The sequence below is a fragment of the Tarenaya hassleriana genome, unplaced genomic scaffold (assembly GCF_000463585.1).
Source record: "Tarenaya hassleriana unplaced genomic scaffold, ASM46358v1 Cleome5, whole genome shotgun sequence".
Taxonomy (NCBI): domain Eukaryota; kingdom Viridiplantae; phylum Streptophyta; class Magnoliopsida; order Brassicales; family Cleomaceae; genus Tarenaya; species Tarenaya hassleriana.
In genome coordinates this window covers 5,138,798-5,162,210 of record NW_010967707.1, presented here as the reverse complement: position 1 = coordinate 5,162,210, position 23,413 = coordinate 5,138,798, and the positions used below count along the sequence as shown (strand labels likewise).

Genomic DNA, 23,413 nt, shown 5'->3' with positions numbered 1-23,413 from the left:
GTGACACGTGGATATATTCTAGGAGATGAATATTCTAAAAAAATTTGAATGGCCCATGCAGGTTTCGAACCTGCGACCTTCGCGTTATTAGCACGGCGCTCTAACCAACTGAGCTAATGGGCCTCTTGAAATCTCCTTAGATTTTAAAATAAAACAAATAAAAGTTGTGCAACTAAAGCGGGGCCCACCAGAATGTCTTGGTCAAAGATTTATTTTTATTAAATAAAAGAAAGGCCCGTGTGCGACATCAGACGACACGTGGACACTTGAGTACCGCTCTCTTCCTCGTCAAAATGGAGTTGTCGGCCGATGGGCTCTGGATTTTCAAAATAAGATTGGTCTTCATAATGCATATTAATCAGACTATAATTTGTATGTATATTCTGATTAATTCAGCAGGCAAAGATTTTTTTAGTTTTCGACATTACACAGGTCACATTGATTATCATGTTCTGTAATAACCAAACTTTGTGGGCCAACAAGCTTATATGGGCCGTAAGGTGAGCCCATTAGTTTCTCTCTCTCCTTTTTTTTTTTTTTTTTTAAGGATTTAGCGGTTTATGTGTGCTCGAAAAGAGAGTGTAATACACACATGTTTACAGCCGCGGAAGCAAATGCCGTAGATATATCATAAGAACACCCCACACACACACACATATATAGACCTTGCATAATATGGGATAGATAAGAGGCTAGTAGAAAGTAAGGAAATGCCGTTATTGAAGGAGATAGAGTACTTGTTCTTGGCTTAAAAGCTAAGCTGCCGTGATCAGTTGATGCTGTACAATGGGGGAAAAAAAAGAAGAGAGAACAAGACAAGTGTTAATTATAATAAAAAGAGGTGGGTGGATGGGTGGGTGTATATTGTAAAACAAAATCAGAACCTGTCACAGCTGGTGGAAGGGCTGATGGCGAAAGGAAGGCGGACGCCGCACTTGGAGGGGAGGGAGGCTGCGTTGTTGAGGTTGAAGGCCGTGTAAGAGACTCCGTTCAGCGCGGCTTTCAGGCAGCGACACACTCCCTGCCGGTCCGACGCTGTCCTGGCCTGCCCGTTCAGTGCTCTCACTCCGTTGCAGCAGTTCGCCGGCACGCCCCCTCCCTGCGCCACGTATGACACGCACGGCATCAGATCACTTACCACCTGATTACATGTCACTGCCGCCGCCACCGTCACCATGCAAGCCACCGCCACCACCATGCTCACTGCTATCATTCCAGCTCTCTTCTTGCCGCCCATCTCTCTCTCTCTCTCTCTCTCGTGTTGTAATACAAGTGAGCGAGCGAGTGAGGGTTTATGTAGGAGGAGGGCTTGTGGGGGTCGGTGGGTGGTTGAGTTGTAATTCATTGCTTGGCCACAAGACATTTAAATGCTTCTCCAACCTAATAGAAATCAATGCTCCCATCCCATCTCTTCTTTTTTTTAAAAAAAAAAAAAACTCACGATTCAAATGTGGTGTGATGAAAAAAAAAAAGAGGACTTTTTGATACACGTACATGCATGCCATTGCATGCGTAACCCCTATTTAATATCATTGTTCTCCCAATAACAGATGTTTCTTTGGACGGACGCATTAAAACGGGAAAGGATTCACGTAATAATATATGATCGTAAATTGGGGTTGCAGCCTTCCTTTTATGTGGCGCGTCGTTAAAAAACACGGAAAACAGATTACCGTTTTAAATTCCACAAACCCTTGATTAATCAAATTCTCTTGTACGAAAACGTTAATAAAGAAAGGTCATAATTGCAGATTTCAGAAGAAACAGCTTCCTTTTCTTTTTTTTCTGGATCAAAGATTCTTCTTACATGGAACAGAACCGACATTCAGAATCAAGTTTGCCTTCCTAATCTACTTCTACATGTCCGTATCTATTATTCACCGAATGGCGGGGGGGTATTCGTTCCTACACCGCCTACGTTATCCCCCGCATGTGATTCAGGATCGTACTCCATACCATTCCCAGTTTTCTCCCACAAAACCCAGAAAAATGAAGCAGCCAAACCGACCGACCAAGTCTGTCTTTACGGATTAAAAAAGAGAGAGAGAGAAAGACAACCTGGTATCTTTATTCCGAGTTTCTGTTCCTCTTGGCCGCAAAAAGCTGGCGAATAAACGCAAACTTGCTTTTGGCACGGCTTGAGAACTCGGTGATGGCACCGTTGCTAAGGGATGAGGCCTTTTCAGGCTCAGGAGCCGCCGGTACATTTGGCTGAGGTGGAGAAGACAGCGTGAAGAGAAACTCGTTCAGCATTCTGATGATCTGGCTGAAGCTCGGCCTCATGTTAGGGTCCTCTACCCAACATGATTGAACTATGAATGCCATATTTGGAGATATGCCCTCCGGCATAGCCGGCCTCTCTTGCTGGAAAAAAAATTTACCAACGAATTTTAGTTAAAAAAACACTTGACCCATGAGGAACGCTCAAATGGATATGCACCTTAAAAGCTGCAGCATAAGCGGCTTGCAGGTTAGACATCCCCTCAAATGGCATCCGATTTGTCAGAAGCTCCCACAGCACAATCCCAAAGCTGTATACATCGACTTTGTTGTTGTAATGCTTCTTCTCTCCTTGACGCAGTGTCACAGTGCTGTAGAGCTACAGAGGATATGATATGATGACATTAATTTCATGCAAAGATCCATTCGAAAGTGATAGAAAATCAAGCACTGGACTAATGAGTAATAACAACTCCAGAACATGTTTAGTCATGGACTCGTTAGCTATATGAAAGGTGAATGATATACCATAAATTTTCTCACAAACACTGTATTTCACGACATAACATGCTGGATCTCCTAAGTGTAAACTATGGAAGTTAGCAGGCAACAAGCATCAGATCCCTACTAGGTTGGTGGGTATTACGTAAAGGCAGGTTTGTGACCAAAACCATGCTTTCTGGAGCTAGACCAAGCATTTGAAGATAACTTTATCGGTAAATTTCATCAGTAAACCTTGTTCTTCTAACTTAAGAAAGGCTCGTATGAAAGAACAAACCTCTGGAGCCATCCACCGATAAGTCCCTGTCTCTGCCGTCATCATCTCCGTCACTGATTCCTCCCTGGCAAGTCCGAAATCAGCAAGCTTCACAGATTTGTGATTCTCCGTGAGCAATAAGTTGTCTGCATCACCGGTTTCGACTTTCAGTCAGTCAAGTCAAACAAGCCCCAGCATGCATTTCCAGCACTCACATAGAGAAAGGGTTATTAACAAAACCTCACGGTAATGTAATGTTCAGACAGAAAAAATCACAGGGAATATTAGAGCAAATACCAGGTTTTAAATCTCTGTGTATGATCCCATTGGCATGTAGGCAGTCCATGGCCCGAGCAATGTCAAGAGCAAAACTCAAGGCCACACGTATATCCAACACCCTTGGGCGGATGCTGACCAGATATTTACGGAGAGACATCCCCGGAAGCAGCTCAGTTACTATTACCATCAGAGGATCTTTACAAGCTCCAATAAACTGCAGAGTTATTATAAGATAGCATCAGAAATGGTACCAAAAGAAAAAAGAGAGTTTCAGATGACGAGAACTTGCCTGGACAAGATTCTCGTGTTTCACCCGAGACATCATGTTTACTTCACGTATGAAACGGCTCTCAAGGGCAGATTTTTCTTCTGGATTGTTTCCACGGTGGAGAACTTTGATAGCAACAATCTGATTGCCGTACCTGAGAAATTTTTTCGATTTAAATAACTTTTACAAACGCAAAATACACAAGGATCATAGTCACTGACAGTTAGGCAATGCTGAGTCTAAGAGAATCAATGGCCAATGCACAAAACACAGAATAAACAGGAAGAAGAGCAAAAGAAGAGAATTGAAAAGATGTCACACTCATGCATTAACCGCAAGATTCTGCAGCTATAAGGTTTTGCCATAGCTTCTGAAAAACAGAAACAACAAATGGACGACAACACGAACAGAGATTAACTGTGTTTACATAGTTAGTTGCTCCAGTAGCATATGATCTCTCCACCCAAATGGACATATGAACACCACATTCATACCATGTAACCAGAAAATACACAGACAAACCAGTTTACAATGTAAGAAAAGAAAAAGATACCATCTTGCAAAACTACAGATAAACGAACATACAAACACCGTTTTCAGACAATGCAACCGATCTAAGAAATACTAGGACAGAGACTGAGCAGATTTAAAAAGTGGGGGGACAGAGTCGACAGACCTTCCTTGATAAACTTTTCCGTGAGCCCCTTCCCCAATTTTGGACCCAATGAACAACATTTTTGGATCGACGAGCAAACTCTCGTCGATTGACAATTGAGAAGTTCCCAATGATCCATTCTGTGACATCTTCGTTCCTCCTCCATCGCTCGAGAGCGCCTTATCGCAACTCATACTCGCTGAACCTGAAACTACATCCAAGCCCCTCGTTTTCAACTGCAGAAATCGGCAATTTCTGAGAAAATCTTACACAGCCCGCATTCATTCGCTTGTTTCCATCTACCTCAGCCAAAGCCTTTAAACCTTAATTCCAAAGACCCCATTTCTGTGGTGTCTCGCTATCCACGATTTCCCTGGAAAACCATCAATCGACCCGGGATTCAACAAAGATAAAGAATTTTAAAATTTCTACCCAAAAAGACCAAGATTTCCTGCGATTCCCCTTCCCCTTAATATGTGACCCGAGCGAAACTAGGCTCCAAGCTCGACGCTTTCTCTCTGCCGCGTGAGAAAGTTTTACCCGGTAAACCTAAACCCAAAGTCAAGAAGAAGCCAACTTACAGTCTTCTGGGTCAGAAATTTCCCCGAGAAAACGGAACCAACAAAAAAACCAAACCCAGAGAAAGTACAGATATATTCTCGACTCGAGATGGGATAAATCCTATGAATACGAGCGCTGGGACTCCTCCGGCGGGCTCGAATTCTCCTCCCCGAAATTTTTTTGCCGACGAATGTTTTTTGAAAAGTAAAGGGCAAAGATGGAGACGACGGGAACAAAAATATATTTGAGGAAATAAAAACATGAAAATGGAAGAAAAGATGGAGGGAGCCGTGTTTTTATAGAACAGTAAATATGGCCAATGAAATTCGGACACGTGTAGAGCAATGAGGGTATCGTCGATTTGGACATTCTTGGTTGAGGATGCTCGTGTGTACGGTCCAAAGAAAGCATAATCTGTCGGCTCGGCTCCGCTCGGCTTCACACAACTATATATGTGTGTGTATATATATAACAGACACGACAGATGTTCTAACGTTTTAAACTTATTTATATCAGTTATGTTTGTCATTTTGGTATTATTTTGTTATTTCAATCACTAATGTTCTATATTTTTCAATCAAGTTTATCGGCAGAGACAAACTATTCCAGATCTAAAAAACATTTTAGAGCTTTTATTTAGATTATTCACTAACAAATAATTAAAAATTAGTATAATATCTTTTTACATTTATTGATATATATTTTAATATTATCATATCAATAACTACATGACCAGATATACCTTCTCAGTACAACCTTTTTTTTTTAAATACATTTCGTACAAAGAGACTCGTTATAATTGATTTAGAGCTCATCATTAATAAAATATTTCTAAAAATAGTCACACTAAATTTTTTTTTTTTAAGTAGATGGGGCATATTGGTCGGCTGGTGTTGATAGGGTTGGTGGCTAAAGCCGGCTAATAGTTATGCTCTGCCTTTTGGAGTCAACAATATATTATATGTATATATGGTTTTGATTTTGTAATTTAAAGCACGTGCTTTTTTTATAAAACTGTGTATATAAATTCCAACACAGTGGACGTCATTTTTGTTATTTATTTCGTAACGCATGACTCTTGCTCAATGCTCTTAAGTCGTAAATTTTTATTCTCATATGTGTATATATATATGTATGTATGTATGTATTCGACGAGTTTTTATGTAGCGTCTAATAGTTTTTTTTTTCTCTCGATGGCAATAAAACCAGAAATTGATAAAAGAAGGGATGGGACAAAAGTAGGGTACAGCCAATAATATCATATGTACTTCTGTCACGTGGTTCACCATAACGTGGCCGAATCCAGTCGTCCAGAGTTCCCGTGGTGCCGGAACACCCAACTCCCTCCCTCCGTTCTTCCATCCAATTTTCAAATGCATTTCTTCTTCCTAAGATAGAGATCCGGCTTTATTACGTAATGTTAATCTAACAAGTGATGTATTGTTCATTACCTATTAATAAATCATTTCTCAAAAAATTAGCGAATGTTGTCCTAATTGATCACCGCAAATATTATCGTTATATATCGCATCCCTAGTCATTGAAAGAAAGAAAATTACAATAAAACCCTCTTTAATCCTCGAGGCTTCACATTAGTCAGAACTGATTTTGCTATGAGTTTTAAACGTCTCTCACTGTTTTAGTATAACTCTTAGTTTGTATTTGGTTTGGTTTGGTTATGTTAACTTTACTGCATGTAATGTATTTAGAGATTTCACTGATTATCCATATTGTAAGAACAATTTATATTTATAAGATTTACTGTTACAGAAAATCGTAATAAATGGGTGGTGGTATCACGTTAACATGGACCGTAGTGGTGTATTTTTAAAAGGCGGCTGTAACGATTATAATAAATAAGATGGTAGAAATGAGGTAAAATTCCTAAAAAACCTCCAACTTGCAAAAATATATACAAATAAACCTTCAACTTGAAAAGTTGTCATTCAATCTCCGAACTTGTAATTTATCACTGAATAAAACCTCGAACTTGTAAATTATTTCTCTAATAAACCTTTGACCACAATTTCAGACGATCGGAAATCCATGTATTAACGGATTGCTGATGTCACCTTATACACGTTATCAATTTTAATTTAAAAAATGACATCAGCAATTCGTCAATACGTAAATTTCCGATCGTTTGAAATTGTGGTCAAACCGGTCAAATGTTTATTAGAGCAATAATTTACAAGTTCAAACTTTTATTCAGTGACAAGTTACAAGTTCAGATATTGAATGATAACTTTTCAAGTTGAAAGTTTATTTGTATATATTTTTGCAAGTTGAAGGTTTTTTAGGAATTTTACCCGTAGAAATATGAAATCCCAACAAAGAAAATGGTTTGTTGCATGATTTTGTATTGTAACACGAGAGAGAGAGAGTGGGTGCCACGTCGGCGGGGAGAAGATATGGATGGATGTACCCACCCACCTACCAGCCCCTCGTTGACGTGACCTTCTCCAAACAATTATCTCGTTCACTTTATTCCTCCATTTTCCATATGAAATTAATTCTTAGGACACAAACCCAGACCCAGCATCACTTGAAACAACCACGCGTAACAAACCGCCTTTAATCAACGTTAATGCGATTCCTATTTCAGGCTTACAACCAAATCCCATCTTTTTATTTTTATTTTTATAAATTGAGATCAACGAACGATGTTAGTTCCTGTAGCTAGAATTAGGGGTGAGAAATTCGATTTGGGAATCTAGTCCCGAATCGTACCGAATCGATTAATTTAGTTTCGGTATTATATAAAAATACCGAACGTACAAAATTTAAGATACCGAACGGTTATTTGGTTCGAGAAATACCGAACGATATTTCGGTATTTTTATTATTTAATTAAAAAATATTTAATATTAATAGTTAATTGTGATATTTAATAAATATTAATAGTTTGTTAATGCATTGAGATTAATGTCTATTTTGTTTATTAATAATAACTAGTGGTGATATTTATTTTGTTTATCATTATCACCATCCAATAAAATTATTTGTTTTTATTAATTTTGATTCAAAGTTCTGTATACATGATATGATGTTTAAAGTGTCAAGTTTTGATCATATTTATAAAAGATTCAAAATTATTACGTTGAGACTCTTTAAATTTACATCAACACAATTTTTATTTGTTGGATTTCTTTATTTTTTTATACTATATGAATAAATATCTCATATATTATGAACTATTTCAAATCGTTTTTATTTCGATTCTTATCTGATACTTATTTATTAGTATCGTACCATCTCAAACCGTCATAATATCGAACCAAACCGTTCCGAATAATAAATGGTACTAATTTGATACCAATTTTATAATACCGAATAAACCGTTCCTGAAACGAACTGTTAAAATTTCGAATCGAATTTCGAAACGTCCACTCCTAGTTAGAATGATTTTGATTTCTCTTTTATCCTGTTAGATCTATGTTTTATTGTCCTCTATTTTTTTGGTCCCATTGTCATACTTCTTCTGTTTTGGTTCAGTTAGCGAATCAAAAAATACGGTATTTTTTTCTGATCTGAATCGTTCTAAATTTCTGAACGATATTATTTTTGAAAAATCGAATTATCTGAAACCGAACCGAATCAAAGTTAAAAAAACCTTATTTTTAAAAGAAAATCTACCTATTTTTAATAAAATGAAACCGAACCAGAACCGAAACAGAAGTAGACCGAATATCATATAAAAACTGATTAATGCTTATTTTTATAAAACGAAAAAAAAAAAACTGAACCGATACATTCATGTCCCAAATCCTAACTGATTCCGGAAATCGTACACCCCTGGGTTTTCTAATAAATCGTGTTATCAATTATTATTGTATCATAAATAACTCAAATTCTTTGTTGAGCCATCGGCCCACTTTCCAGTCGTTCGTGTTACGGCCCTAATCAAATGCTCTCTTTTATTTTTATTATTACACAAACCCATTCATAAATCAGAAATCCCATTCATAATTTGTAAAAAAAAAAAAGGGAAATTAAGACAAGGTATTCTTCTCCCTTGTTTTCCCTGTGATGCGTGTGTGGATGTATATATAATATATGTATAAATATATCATATTTACTAATACCATCATTTACTTACTGGTACGTAGTCCCACTAATCCACCTCACTACACATGTTCCTGAATATGTTTTATCTTGTCGGTCCACTCGAATCAAACACGCCAATCAAAACAACACTGATTTTGCTAATCATCGTTATATATAATATGGCCCATCGTGTTAGATATATGAAACATATATATATATAATTATATATATAGCCAAATGTATTTTATATGTAGGTTCAAACCGACGAGTGTAATGCACTCATGGAAATGTATTTTTAGGATCTCTATTTTCTAATCTTTACAATTTTAATTTAAGCGATTGTTACGGTGGCTTATCATTGTAGATATTTGCCAATAATTTATCGATAATAATTAGATTCCGAATATATTCTCCAATCGTGCACCAGCCTACTCTTTTATTTTCGATTCAACAGATAAAGTCAAACACGCCTACGACTGCTGCACGTGCGCACCGCACACGGCCATGCAATATATATAAATAAAGTATAATTATTTTTATCATTATGGGATATATGTTACTGTAGAATACCACATTATATATATATATATATTTGTGCTTGTTCTTTCCTTTCGTTGTCTCGTTGTTGGCCGTATAAATAAAGAAAATACAATATATTGAGGATAAAAACAGAAACCATTATGGAGGCTTTACGTAGCTGTCTCTCAGAAATTCGGAAAGACGGTAACTATTTAAACCATAATAAAAGAGATAAATATAAAAGAAGAATCAAATCTCAAAAAGATTTGATGAGTGACTCGGCAATAATAATAATAATAATAATAATAATAATAATAATAATAATAATAATAATAATAATACGACGAAGATGGTGGCCCATTCATCTAGCTACACATCCCCTTCCCCTACTTTTTTATACCAATATTGTAAGTTGTAACGATGACTGTTTTGATATTTTCATAAGAATCCGACTACGTTTTCTAAAACAAAAAACAAAATCAAAATAAATTATTAGGGGTATAATTGGTACATATATACGTATACAGATTCAGGGATACATATCAGTCGAAGTGAACAGAAAAATGATTAGGTATGACTTTACACACACACACACACACACATAATATATATATATATATATATAAAGTCATAAATTAGAAAGAAAGAACATGGTGGGTTGTACGTGTATCTAGGGGAGTAAAGGACAAACGACTTTATTTTGGAATTAAGATGTCGTTATATGCAATTTCCAATACATATACCATCCACATAACTCGATTACGTTAATGATTTAATTAATTATATCCCCCTTTTTTCATTTTCAAAGACCGATTTCTTAACCTCTCATTTTCATTCACGACGGCTTACGCATAAACCATACGATTCATCATCTCATCCTTTCCTTTCGTATTGTTCTGATTTTCTTTCTTGTGAATGCGTGTTGCTTTTGGACATGTTTTCTCCTTTTTCTATGAAAACAAAGTAACCATTTGACGAGGACAAGGCGTGCCCGACAAAAGGCTTCGAACCCTTTTGTTTTTTTTTTGTTTTTTACCATCACGTTGAAAAAGATAATTACATTTTGAAATTCGCCTTTTCCACCCTTTTATTTGAATTTCAGTGCCATTGGTTTGCAAACACAGAAGATTCAGTTTGAAGATTTTGTTGACTCGTCTTTCGAGCAATTTGTTGTGTTAAAAGTAAAAGGAGTGGATGTTGTCGGAATCTGCAAACGGAGGCCGAGAATATCTACTGTCAGATTCATATAGCACGTTTCGTTTAAAAATTAAAAATTATAAGTCAGTTGAAAACGAAAGACGAAAAACAAGAGAGAGATGCTCTAGAAAGAGAAAGAGTATGACAGAGAGAAGAAATAGAATGTTCTTCGTATTTCGTATGTTACAAATGAACTACATCACTGACCTATTTATAGAGAAGTATAAGGAACTTTTTTATAGTGAAGAAAAGTCAACTTTTTCATAGTGAAGAAGGATATAATATGAGTCCCATTAGATAATATGGATCACACTAGATATTTACTTGTATATTTACAAAAAAGTCTACTTACTATTCTTGAATACTTTATTTTTTTTTTATTTGAAAATTAAGTTTCTCGATTTTTATAAGCGAAATCAGTGCATAAATGATGTCCAGAGAGTCGAGTGTGAGTGTAGAAGTGTAGTTCTTTTTTTGAAGCTGGATGGGATAATGAACAAATTTTATACGAATAATTGATGTGATCCATGGCTATGGCTATGAATTGATATTTTGATAATTATTTGATTTCATTTTTTTGTTAGGAAATAAAAAATTTAATATTCGTGTTTATCCTATAAAATAAAGTCGCTAACAGATTTCCATTTACTATATAAAACACAAACTATTACGAGGCTAAAAAAAAAACCAATATGGAAAAGATAGGGTTTGTAATAAGACCCACGAATGATTTTCAGTTCCTTTGTTTTGTTTTGTTGGTTGTCGTTTTATTATATATTATATATTGTCATTTGTCATTTATCGACTTAAAATTGGCCCAACTGGATTTATTGCACTTCTTCTGCCTAAAGCAAAATTGCTCTTGTTTTTCTCCTTCTTGTGCGTGTATGCATGCACATACAAATGTACACACGTAAATAAATTTTAAAAAAAATATTATATATTAATAATATGCTGACGCATGTATTTGTTTCTGTAAGTATATATGAATACATGTATGCACACGACCTAACTTCTACAAACTATATACGAATACTTGCAGATGCCTCAGTCACCTCCATTACACTGTTCATTGACTCATTCCTTTTCATTCATTGTAGTCTGTTTTCAGTGAACGATTTCCCCCCCAAGAAAATTAATCACCGGATTTTATTTGCAAATAATATGAATAATGTTTTTTATATTTTATTCAAACCGATGCATGTTCGTATAACCGGTGAGAAAAATATATATCTACGTATCAGATATATAATATAATAAGACAATTTATGTAAGAGGGGAAAGTTTGAAGTAAATGAGTATTACGTTACGCAGTTTAAAAAGCGGGGAAGATCAAGAGGAGTTGAGATCAATCCAGATTTGCTTGAAGACACTGATGATAACCTGGTGATACTCGTCGGAATTCAGACAGAGATAGCAAGCCAGAAGCTCTTCCAGATCCTCCGAAGCTCTGATGTTGTTTTCCGCAATCATCTCCACCATCGATTCCTTGAAATCCCTCCTCGGATTCACCGACGCCTTCACCACCGCCGTGCTCGTAATGCCCGCCGCTCACCGATACCCTCGGCGAGCTAAGCCTCAGCCTCACCCCCGGCGACGCCGTTTTCCTCCCCGAGAGCTTTCTGGGTTCGGCGCTCTGTTTCTTCGCCGGCGGTTTTGTTATGATCCGACGGAGATCGACCTCCGGCGACTTGGGCGCCGCCGCCTTGGAGTTACAGCTGCAAGGGCTGGGCCAGGAGCCGCTTTTGTCGTTGGGGAGGAGAACGTGATCGGACCGGAGATCCGGGGAGAAAGTTCCGCCGGTGACGGAGCTATCGCCGGAGGTGGTGGAGAAATCCGGCAAGCTGGGGGAGTAGTAGTGTCTCGACGAGGCCTTGGAACGACAGCTGCAGCCGGAGGAGACGGCGGTGCTGCGGCGGCGGAGGCGGCGAGAAGTGGAGGGCGTTTTGTCGGGGAGGGAAGAGCTGGTGGGCAGGAGGGGGAGTGGACTGCGTGACGTTTTGGGGGAGGGGATAGGGAAAGCGTGCAGTTTTCTATGGGGGGAGGTGTTTTGCCGAAGATTTCTGGACCTCCCCAGGTGTCGGAGCTTGGAAAACCAGGCGTGGGGGATTAGTTCTGACAGCCTAAACTTGTAATTACCCATCGAATCCAACAATCTCTCTCTCTCTCTCTCTCTATATATATATATATATATATCGAGTGTGTGGGTTGAGCGAGTGAAGAGGTGAAAAAAGAAACTAAGGATAGCGAATATAAAGAGAGGGAGACTCTTTGTGTGGGGTCCACATACGTAGAAAAACACACACCTATATATATATATATATATTATATATATATAGAGAGAGAGGGGGGGTTATAGGTAAGATGCTGTCCATGCCGATTCTGTGTTGGATTCTCATAATTATGTTGACAGAGACAATGACACCTTTTTTTGGTTTAACGTATACACCTTCGGTCCATTCATTAACCAACCATTCAAAACCGGATTAGCGGTAAACCCACCAAATCCAATCACTAAAAATGTCAACAGCATCTGATGATTGCTGCTACGCTTTTGAAAATCTAATTCTTAAAATAAAAATAAAAAAGATTTCATGCAATTGCAGCGACACACATCTTTGTTTCTGTTGCTATTATTTAGCCATTGATCGAGTGATTGGGTCCATATTCGTTCTTTGACTGCTTGGAATATAGCGAATGGCCACGTGGTATCTTCTGATTGGCTGTTTAAAATTCTCGCCCCTAAATATATTAAAAATCTAAATTCGGTCCAAAATTAGGGTTAGGGCCCAATTATCCATCGCCAAATTGCTTCCCTCTACCCCCCCCCCCCTTTTTTTTTCAATTAAACATGTTACGAGACGACCCACCACCATGTATGTAAACTAGCAAGTAGCAACATTATCTTGTATTTGGAAAATCTTATGATAATATACTAGAAACTAATATATTTATTTAACATTTAAAAAAAACAGTTCGAAACTGTAATGGTCTGTGAAAACTATTGCGTCTGTTAATTTTATAATTAAGCCCATTTTTAATGCAATTTTTATTTATTTATTTTAGTTGGTTAAAAACGCATTGGTTGGTGATAGAAGCAGCATAAGCATTGGGGAATAAAAGGGGACCAGGAAATATTCATAAATGATTAATTGTCTTTTGTGTACCGAGAAAATGGATATTGTTGAAGGATCCAAACGAATCATATATATATATATACACATATATAATATAATGAATTTATGTACATATCATGACATCCAAAAATTCATTACATCTCTCATTGGACACATCTGGATTTCGGGCTTTTATGTTGAAATGTTGCATATGAATGAACATTTGGAAACTCACGAGAGAACCTGCAGATAAGACAGCGACAAAGGATAAGGAGGAAGAGTGAATGCAAATGCACGTGTATTGTATAATATTGGGCCTAATTTATATGTTTAGTATTTTATTGGGCTATAATATGTATTTAATATTTCTTTGGGCTATATAATAAGCTCATATATTTATTTGGTCCATAAATAAAAGCCCAATAGTTGTATTGCGTTAAAAAAATATTCAACACACCGTCCTGATATCTGGAAATAATATATAATATTTCAAGAACTAGCATGCTTTCTCCGATTGGGTGAAACAAAAAACAATATTCGAATATATATATATATATATATATATATATATATATGGAAAAAGTTAACTTTGTTGTCAAATTATGGAAATCATTTTTAAAACGTAATTATAATATTAAAATGGAATCGGTGCCCAGACAAAAAAACCTGCAGCCACTTGTCATATTGGTTAGTCAGCATTTAATTATCTTGACCTCGTCATTTATTTGTTAATTGTTACTACTTGTTTTTGGCGAGACGCTCTGTCCTAAAAAGCAACATTCGTTATTTAAAATAAGAAAATTAATATTATTACAGAATCCTATTTGGATTTCTTTTTCAATTAGATTTTTTACTTCATATGAAAGACTTTAAAATACATTGTAAAATAATTACTCTATTTAGGGTAGATTTTTACCAATATTTCTTTTTCTAGAAAGCATATTATTTTTTTAATCTTTTGTAAAATAGGTGAGTATTAAGAACAGATCCTTACCACAATGTAATAACCTTTCCCATTTCGAAGTTTTCATCTTATTACAACCTAATTTCTTTTTGGAAATTACATCAAATGTCGGATTCATATATTAAAAAAAAACTTATATATAATAAAAACAAACAAAGTATATGATATCCATTTTGGATAACCTACTGGTAATATAACATTCAAAATCTGTTTTTTAAATCTAAATGTGGAAAAAAAATATTCATCTAAATTCAACTATCCATATAGTTGGGTCAAATAATTTGTGAATTTTTGGATAAAAAAACAAAATATATGACAACCTATCACGCTAAAAAGTCAACAAGTTATAATTTTAATATATTCGAGTATTTTTTTATAAAAATTTAGGGTGCCTCGGTTCTCTTTCATGCGATCTACACAGATGCCCTTGGAGATACGGCATACGCGATCGACACGTGTACGGTCCTAATGCAATTTCACGTCTCCATCTAGAAAAAATTGGGGTTGAAAACAGAAGCAAAGAAAAAAAAAGTGGCTTACGTCATCGCGAGAACGAGGGATAAATTCAGGTGAATTGACGGAACTACCCCCTCGTCTCCTACCTCAGCCCTTCCTCATACGTATATATTGATGTTCATATATCATATACGTAAGATCTCTAATCACAACTCAGCTTATCTCTTATCGCTTCTATTAATATCGTTCCGAGGATTTCCATTATCAAGTTGGATTTAAAAAAAAAAAATTAACTGGCGTTGATCAATTGGGATTTTTGCAGGCAATGGTTACCCGAATTTCAGTGTTTGGGTCTCGAAATTAACGAAGAAGAGATCCGGCATTTATCATCCGAGGGCTGGATATATAGAACGGTTCCATGGTGGAATCCGGCGCCGGCACAGGGGCGTCGGCGGCGGAGGAGATTCTGCCCGAGAGACGCTGTGTCTCTGCCGGGCTGCTTTTCGGGAAGTACGAGCTGGGGAAGCTGGTGGGTTGCGGGGCCTTCGCGAAGGTTTACCACGCGCGTGACGCGCGTACGGGTCAGAGCGTGGCCATCAAGGCCGTGAGCAAGCAGCGGCTGGCGAAGGGCGAGCACCACGCGCTCGTTAAGAGGGAAATCGCTATCCTGCACCGCCTGCGTCACCCCCATATCGTGCGCCTCTTCGAGGTCCTCGCTACGAAGACGAAAATCTATTTCGTCATGGAGTTCGCCAAAGGCGGAGAGCTCTTCGCGAAGATTTCCAAGGGGAGGTTCAGCGAGGATCTCAGCCGTCGGTATTTCCAGCAGCTAATCTCCGCCGTCGGATACTGCCATTCCCGCGGCGTGTTTCACCGGGATCTGAAGCCGGAGAATCTCCTCCTCGACGAGAAACTCGATCTCAAGGTCTCCGATTTCGGACTCAGCGCCGTCAACGATCAGATCCGGCCCGACGGACTTCTCTACACCCTCTGCGGCACCCCCGCCTACGTGGCGCCGGAGATTCTCGCCATGAAAGGCTACGATGGCGCAAAGGCTGACGTCTGGTCGTGCGGCGTCGTTTTGTTCGTCCTCAACGCCGGTTATTTGCCCTTCAACGACCCCAATCTCATGGTCATGTACCGGAAGATCTACAAGGGAGAGTTCCGCGTCCCGAAATGGACATCGCCGGAGCTCCGGCGACTTCTGACCCGGCTTCTCGATACGAACCCGGGGTCGAGGATCGCCGTCGATGAGATCATCAACGATCCGTGGTTCAGACAGGGATACGACGAGAAAATGTCGAGATTCCACCACGAGGATGCCGATTTGAAGCTACCATCGAGCCCTCGGGGCGGAGAGGAGAGGGGCAGGAGGCGGGTGAACGCCTTCGACATCATATCAGGGTCACCGGGATTCAATCTATCGGGCCTGTTCTCGGACAAGAGCGAGTGGGAGGGGATGGAGAGGTTCGTGTCGGGGGAGACGCGGGAGAAGGTGATGGAAGAGCTGGAGGAGGTGGCGAAGGCGGAGAATCTGACGGTGGTGAAGGAGGAGGAATGGGGGCTGAAAATGGAGGGGCAGAAGTGTAAATACGTGATGGTGGTGGAGATATACAGGTTGACGGAGGAGCTTGTCATGATAGAGGCGAGGGTGGGAGGATGCGGCCGTGAATTGTGGAGAGATACGATACGGCCTCGTCTTCTTCGGCTCGCTCACAACAAACCCCTCGCGTTGGATTAGACGAACCACAGGCGGCGGAGGTACTTAGCGTATTAGGTCAAAATTTTACATCTCGGTCGGTCAGAATCTGTGCAAAATTCAAACCGAAGTTATTATCTTATCTGCCTGCCTGTGTGTAATTGTTGGTTCTGACAAATGTTGTCTGGAACTGGAAAATTCTGGATTTTTATTTTTATTTTTCCATTTTATGATGATGGGTTTAGGCCATTGCAAGTGCAGACGTCGATTTCATATCCCTTTTTTTGCCAGATTTAGGAGCCCAAAAGTGAGCTTGGTCGGGGTCACATTGTCCATGGCAATGGTGGAATCAGGTGGTGAATTGTTAACATTGATGGGAATATAATTATTTCATCTGTCCAGAAACTAGATTGGGATGAAAAGAGAGTTTAACTAGAAAGGTGTTGGCTTTATGTTATGGCGCTGTACTTCTCATTGAAGCAAAGTGAAATTAATTTGTAGGACCCAAATCTCCAACAATTCCCCCCTGTGAATAAATTATTCTCATTCATACGATATTATTATAGTCCAGCCTAAAATAATTTGTACGAAGGGGCCTGCTTGTTTTTAAGAAGGTTTCGAGCGGAAGGATTCATGCAGCCCGCAAGAGTCACGGGCCAGTCCTCGAGTTGCGTGTGTATATGTATATATATATATATGTATCAGCACGTGTTTCACGTTTATAAATTGAGAAAAAGGTACAGACGTATAATAAAGTTTCTAGTAATAATTGGTGTGCATGTCACTCATGAGATATTAAGGTATTAAAATTATACGAATACACGTAACTGTGTTGTGTATGTTACGTGGGTGTTGTCATGACCCATTACTACATTTAACTAAATCCATGGGCCGTCTCTAATCCAAAGCCGAGCCCATTTGGAGGACTCTCCATTTAATCATAGGATCCCTCTTTTTTTTTATAAAAAAAAAAAACAAATTCCTTAAATAATGTCCGAATGCCAACATATTATATGTTCCAATTTATGTCATTTTAAGACTAGATGTTACCGAAGAAATGGCTGGATTTATTTCCAACCTACATCTTTGGCTCCAACATGTCAGTGTGAAATTCCGTAATTTGCATTGAATTTTCAGAGAAATTTCTTTTTTTTTTGTTTCTCTGAATTCCATTTTTTGTTGATAATTATTATTTTTACATCGATTTCCAGATGCGAAAAAAGGGAAACGAGAAAAAGGATGATAGAGAAGAGGAAGCAAAACGCGACACATTGAAGACTCTCTCCTCTCGACAAAATCCCAATTTTCGCATCTTCACTTTCTCTACCTTTTTCTCTTTGTGCCGCCATCGCCACCCTGTTCCACCACCGCCGCAACCGCTGCGTCTTCACCGGCTCTCTTCGCCGTCCTTCTCCTCTCCTGATTCCCTAGGGTTTCCGCTTCCGCCTCCGCTTCTCTCTCCATCCAGGGTTCTCCGAGCTGGATTCTCTACTCTTCTTCCGCTCAATCTCCTTGCGCCGCTGGTGCAGCGGCTTCGTTGATTGATCTCGCTTTCTTCGTCTCCGCCTCCTTTTCGTTCTCCTTTCTTATCCAATCCGAACGAGCAAGTGAGGGCAGTGGATTTGATTTGTTTGAATTCGGGGTGTTTTTTTCTTTTTCCTTTTCCCGATTTGGATGGCATTAGGGGACTTGATGGTATCTCGGTTCTCGCATTCCTCGGTCTCCGTTGTCACCAATCACCACTACGACGATGACTGCGCCTCCTCTGCCGCTTCCAGTCACGGCGATGGCGATTCGTCCATCGCCTCGCGTAGAAGGGATTCCGAGGCCGCGATCAGCAGCTACGGAAATGCCACGACGGCCACCGCCGTCTCCTCCTCCTCTTCCACCACCACCAGCATGGCTTACTTGCCTCAAACTGTCGTGCTCTGCGAACTCAGACATGACGCATTCGAGGCGTCTGCGCCCTTGGGACCTTCCGAGAGCAGCATAGTCTCGAAATGGAGGCTTAAAGAACGAGTAAGTCTTCAGCTTTTTGGATAAGAGTATAATCTTGATAGATCTCTCTCCCTTTCCTTCTATCATCCCGGTTTTAGGTCGCTCCCTGTGTTTCGGGTTTTAGGAGATAATACTATCACGAATTTGTTTCTTGTCACATAGGATGAATAGGTATCTAGAACGATCGTATTGTTCATATAATGCGGTAGATATTCACTACACTGTCTCCTTTAGTGCTCTATTAGGTGGGGTGATATGATTTAGTCTGTTTGTCCTAAGGAGGTTATGTTCATGTTTTAGTTCAGACATGGTTAGTGATGAAGGTACAAATGCACAAAGCAAACTGCCGATGTTCTCACGATATGAGCTTTGAATTTATACTGAACTCAAATGTCTACCTAGGATCTATTATGTATTACCTACTTTAGCGAAGCCGGGTACTCGAGTCTGTCGCTGTTGTCCTTGACTCTCGTTCCCCTTCTATGCAGATGAAAACAGGATGTGTAGCTTTAGTTCTGTGTTTGAACATTAGTGTTGATCCGCCGGATGTTATCAAGATATCTCCTTGTGCAAGGATGGAGTGCTGGATAGGTTCAAGCTTTGGACATCTCAATCCTATTACAATTTTTTTTTTGCGTTTGTTTTTTTTCCTATTGCCCCTTATTCCATTTCCCTCTCGTGTCTTTGACGACAGATCCATTTTCTATGGCCCCTCCAAAAGCGCTTGAGACAATTGGCAAAAACTTGAGCTCTCAATATGAGAGATGGCAACCGAGGGTGATGACTTTTTTTTCCTTTCCCTTGATAATTATTCTTTTGAGTTCACTTTTTTCATCTGTATCTGTCCAATATTTTCAGGCTCGTTATAAGGTTCAATTAGATCCTACTGTGGATGAAGTGAGGAAGCTCTGTTTGACTTGTCGTAAATATGCAAAGACAGAGAGAGTTCTCTTCCACTATAATGGGCATGGTGTGCCAAAGCCTACTGCAAATGGTGAAATCTGGGTGTTTAATAAGGTTGATTTTTTCAGATTTCTTTGTATCATCATCGTCTTTGGTTCCTGTTCGTTTTTCTTGTTACAAAGTGTCGATTCATTTTCTGTTTGAGCAGAGTTACACTCAATATATTCCCTTGCCAATCAGTGAGCTTGATTCCTGGTTAAAGACACCGTCAATCTATGTTTTTGATTGCTCTGCTGCTGGGATGATTGTCAATGCTTTTGCAGAGGTAAATTGATCATCTCTTTTGTCATAATATACGGCCAGTTTTAGAGTTTGTGGCTTGATTTGTTTAAGTATTGGTTTAGCCTTTGGTGTTTTATAAGATGGCCAGATATTATTTTCTTATGTGGTAGCTTCATGAGTGGGGTTCTTCTGGCTCTTCTGGTTCCTCGAGGGACTGCATTATACTTGCTGCTTGTGAAGCACATGAGACACTTCCTCAGAGCGTTGAATTTCCTGCTGATGTGTTTACTTCTTGCCTCACAACACCTATCAAAATGGCGTTAAGATGGTAAAGCCGCTTTCCATTCCTGATTTCTTTTGAATGTCTGTCCCAGGGTCACCTTTTTTAAAATTATCGGTGCATTCCAATTATAAAGGAAGTGTTAATTCTATCAGTCTTTATGGTAGTGTGTTTAGCACCTGCTGATGTGTTTACGTCTTGCCTCACGACACCTATCAAAATGGCGTTAAAATGGTAAAATCATTTTCCATTTCCGATTTCTTTTGAGTGTCTGTCCAAATGTTATCATTTTTTTTCCCAAAACATCTCTGCATTTTGATTGTAAGGGAAGTCAGAAGTGCTAATTTTATCATGCTTTAAGGTAGTTTTCTTAGCATGATCCTGCTACTTCCCAAGGATTAGACCAAAAACATAGTGGTTAGGTTATGTTATTTGCATGTTTTTATTAGAATAGCGTATCCTGCATCCAGTGTATCAATCAGGCCATACAGCGTTACTTGTTTACGTGGTAAAGTTGACTGACATGGTTTGCCATGGATTTTTCAAGTATTTGCATGGTACATTGCATGGTGCATGGTAGTTCGGATGAAATAAGAAAGAAGGGTGGTGATATTATTCTGATTAGTATCCCTTACCCCCTATCGTTGTCACTTTCTATTTTTCAACATTTTTTTCCTGTGCTTTTACCATAGGTTCTATCTTTCTGTAATATTTTTATTTTTACGTTGTTGCTTTGGTTTAGCTCCATTTGGAAACGTGCTGTTTTTGGCTTTCAGAGTTTACAAGACTGGGTTTATTGTGCAGGTTCTGCAGGCGTTCCCTTTTGAAAGAAATCATCGATGAATCGCTAATTGACAGAATTCCTGGTCGCCAAAATGACCGTAAAACACTGCTAGGAGAGTTGAATTGGATTTTCACGGCAGTTACCGATACTATTGCTTGGAATGTTCTGCCCAATGGTATTTCTTATAACTTTCTATAAATTGTAAAGTTTCAATCTGTTTATTTTAAACTCTGGTCTGTCTTTCTACGTTACATCATGATTCATGAATGGTAGTTTGCCACTGCAGATCTTTTCCAGAGATTGTTCAGACAGGACTTGTTGGTTGCTAGCCTTTTCCGGAATTTCATACTTGCGGAGAGGATTATGCGCTCCGCAAATTGTTCTCCAATATCTCACCCTATGCTGCCACCTACGCATCAACATCATATGTGGTACTGAACAAAACCCTTTTTTTGCAGTTTGATAGGAGTGCCTGCATATAGGTTTTTCCTCAGCTAGTTGCTCCATGTTTGTCAGGGATGCATGGGACATGGCTGCTGAAATCTGCCTTTCTCAGCTTCCTCAATTAGTTGAGGAACCGAATGCAGAGTTTCAGGTCCGTGTTCTCTAGATAATATCTATTTACTTGCATAAGATTATGCTTGTGTTTTTTATAACTTTTTTGTTTCCTATTGTTAGCCAAGCCCTTTTTTTAGTGAGCAACTGACAGCTTTTGAAGTGTGGCTTGATCATGGATCGGAGCATAAGAAGCCACCGGAGCAGTTGCCTATTGTTCTTCAGGTGCAGCCTGAGCTCTATCTTTGTGCCCATTCTTTTGATTTTTTTTCAGGGAGTTATCATTGGGTAAAATTTTCATTTGTAACATGATATCTATTTTTCCAATAATATGATTATTATTTTTCTTATTCTCTGAAAAAGAGATCATAATCATTTTAATTCATTCATGTTTTTGTTTGGATATGAGTATTACCCAGAGAAATTTATCGGCTCCATATGGTCATTTCGTCATATATGTATTTGCAAAGTAACATTTCAGCTTATTTACGGAGTCTAATTATGCCATCGATTTGTTTCAGGTCTTACTTAGTCAATGCCATCGGTTTCGTGCTCTTGTGCTTCTTGGACGATTTCTTGATATGGGTCCTTGGGCTGTAGATCTGGTATACATCTATGAGTTGAACTCCCATTTATTTACTTAGGATAGGTTTAAACAGTCCATTCCTTGTTCTCTCACGTATTTCTCCTCACATGTTTGAGTCAATATTCTTCTTCTAGGCCTTATCCGTTGGAATATTCCCTTACGTTCTGAAGCTTTTGCCAACAACCACAAATGAGCTGCGGCAGATTCTTGTATTCATATGGACAAAGATTCTTGCCTTTGACAAGGTACATATTTGGTGTTTCAAGAGCTATTGATTGGAACCCACTGGCTGTTTGCAACATGTCTGCTTTTAGCTTCGGCTGCAACTTTGCTGATTCCTTTCGTGCTAGCTTGGTGGTGTGGCTCTCCTTCACACTGTCTTTGCTAAAGTATTATGTAGTTCACAAAATTATCCTGAGATTAACGACAAATTCCATACATTTACTATTTGATATTTTGCCTGTGTGTTATATCTTATTCATGGACACCAAAGCTGGTTGTTGATCATGGTCGTAATTCTAAGCACTGATAACTGAGATGTCTCTTTGTCTTCAGTCATGTCAGGTTGATCTTGTGAAGGATGGTGGTCATGCATATTTCATCAGATTTCTAGATAGCTCAGGTGCATTTCCTGAACAGCGGGCTATGGCTGCATTTGTTTTGGCTGTCATTGTGGATGGTCACAGACGAGGCCAGGAAGCATGTCTTGAAGCTAATTTAATCTGTGTGTGTCTGGGGCACCTTGAAACACCCCTACCAAATGATCCACCGCCAGAACCTTTGTTTCTACAATGGCTTTGTCTTTGTCTTGGAAAGTTGTGGGAAGATTTTGCAGAGGCCCAGATAATGGGTCGGGAGGCCAATGCTTTTGTTAGATTGTCTCCTCTGCTTTCTGAACCTCAGCCAGAGGTGCAGCTTTACTTTGCGCTTAACTACCTTGATCAGATTTTCTGTAGTATCCCCTTTGGATAGCAGTCTAACTGCAAACAACATCATTGTTTTGCAGGTTAGGGCTGCTGCTGTATTTGCCTTGGGTACCTTACTCGACATTGGATTTGACTCTGGTAAAAGTGTTGGAGACGATGAATTTGATGATGATGAAAAGATTAGAGCAGAAGATACTATTATCAAAAGTCTGTTAAATGTAGTTTCTGATGGGAGCCCGCTTGTCAGGGCAGAGGTTGCTGTAGGTATGAAAACATGCTTCCCTTGAGCATTCATAGTTTTGATGGTTCTTAATTCTTAATGTCATCTAAGTTCGAAAAAAAAATGTGTCTGATCTAGTTA

General features: G+C 38.9%; 5 protein-coding genes and 1 non-coding gene across 6 annotated transcripts in view; 2 read left to right on the top strand and 4 right to left on the bottom strand.

Moving 5' to 3' along the window:
• Window positions 1-49: 49 nt before the first annotated feature.
• TRNAI-AAU lies at window positions 50-123 on the bottom strand. The gene has a single exon. It is a non-coding gene; the product is annotated as a tRNA-Ile (tRNA).
• Window positions 124-577: 454 nt separating this feature from the next.
• Window positions 578-1,258, bottom strand: LOC104827071 (non-specific lipid-transfer protein 1-like). The gene is made up of 2 exons (XM_010560104.2): window positions 885-1,258; window positions 578-779 (listed from the first exon to the last, which is right to left on the bottom strand). The coding sequence occupies exons 1-2, from the start codon at window positions 1,235-1,237 to the stop codon at window positions 770-772; spliced, it is 363 nt and encodes a 120-aa protein (XP_010558406.1). The 5' UTR covers window positions 1,238-1,258; the 3' UTR covers window positions 578-769.
• A 494-nt stretch (window positions 1,259-1,752) lies between these two features.
• On the bottom strand, window positions 1,753-4,988 carry LOC104827070 (serine/threonine-protein kinase HT1). Its single transcript, XM_010560102.1, has 6 exons — window positions 4,201-4,988; window positions 3,546-3,678; window positions 3,275-3,470; window positions 2,999-3,123; window positions 2,441-2,599; window positions 1,753-2,364 (listed from the first exon to the last, which is right to left on the bottom strand). Exons 1-6 carry the CDS (start codon window positions 4,371-4,373, stop codon window positions 2,068-2,070), a joined length of 1,083 nt encoding a protein of 360 aa, XP_010558404.1. The 5' UTR covers window positions 4,374-4,988; the 3' UTR covers window positions 1,753-2,067.
• A 6,680-nt stretch (window positions 4,989-11,668) lies between these two features.
• Window positions 11,669-12,652, bottom strand: LOC104827069 (transcription repressor OFP1-like). The gene is given in 2 exon segments (XM_010560101.2): window positions 11,669-12,052; window positions 12,054-12,652. Coding segments are annotated over 2 exon segments (810 nt in total). The 5' UTR covers window positions 12,647-12,652; the 3' UTR covers window positions 11,669-11,835.
• Window positions 12,653-15,232: 2,580 nt separating this feature from the next.
• On the top strand, window positions 15,233-17,293 carry LOC104827068 (CBL-interacting serine/threonine-protein kinase 14-like). Its single transcript, XM_010560100.2, has 2 exons — window positions 15,233-16,800; window positions 17,030-17,293. Exon 1 carries the CDS (start codon window positions 15,458-15,460, stop codon window positions 16,778-16,780), a length of 1,323 nt encoding a protein of 440 aa, XP_010558402.1. The 5' UTR covers window positions 15,233-15,457; the 3' UTR covers window positions 16,781-16,800; window positions 17,030-17,293.
• Window positions 17,294-17,960: 667 nt separating this feature from the next.
• LOC104827066 (regulatory-associated protein of TOR 1) overlaps window positions 17,961-23,413 on the top strand; it is an 11,168-nt gene continuing 5,715 nt past the window's right edge. Inside the window, exons 1-14 of the mRNA XM_010560099.2 lie at window positions 17,961-18,757; window positions 19,225-19,327; window positions 19,431-19,513; window positions 19,595-19,753; window positions 19,848-19,964; window positions 20,092-20,249; window positions 21,006-21,160; window positions 21,272-21,416; window positions 21,502-21,580; window positions 21,664-21,765; window positions 22,062-22,145; window positions 22,261-22,371; window positions 22,682-23,035; window positions 23,133-23,316. Of these exons, the coding sequence (XP_010558401.1) occupies window positions 18,413-18,757; window positions 19,225-19,327; window positions 19,431-19,513; window positions 19,595-19,753; window positions 19,848-19,964; window positions 20,092-20,249; window positions 21,006-21,160; window positions 21,272-21,416; window positions 21,502-21,580; window positions 21,664-21,765; window positions 22,062-22,145; window positions 22,261-22,371; window positions 22,682-23,035; window positions 23,133-23,316 (2,179 nt within the window). The 5' untranslated portion in view covers window positions 17,961-18,412. The remainder of the gene's footprint in view (window positions 18,758-19,224; window positions 19,328-19,430; window positions 19,514-19,594; window positions 19,754-19,847; window positions 19,965-20,091; window positions 20,250-21,005; window positions 21,161-21,271; window positions 21,417-21,501; window positions 21,581-21,663; window positions 21,766-22,061; window positions 22,146-22,260; window positions 22,372-22,681; window positions 23,036-23,132; window positions 23,317-23,413) is intronic.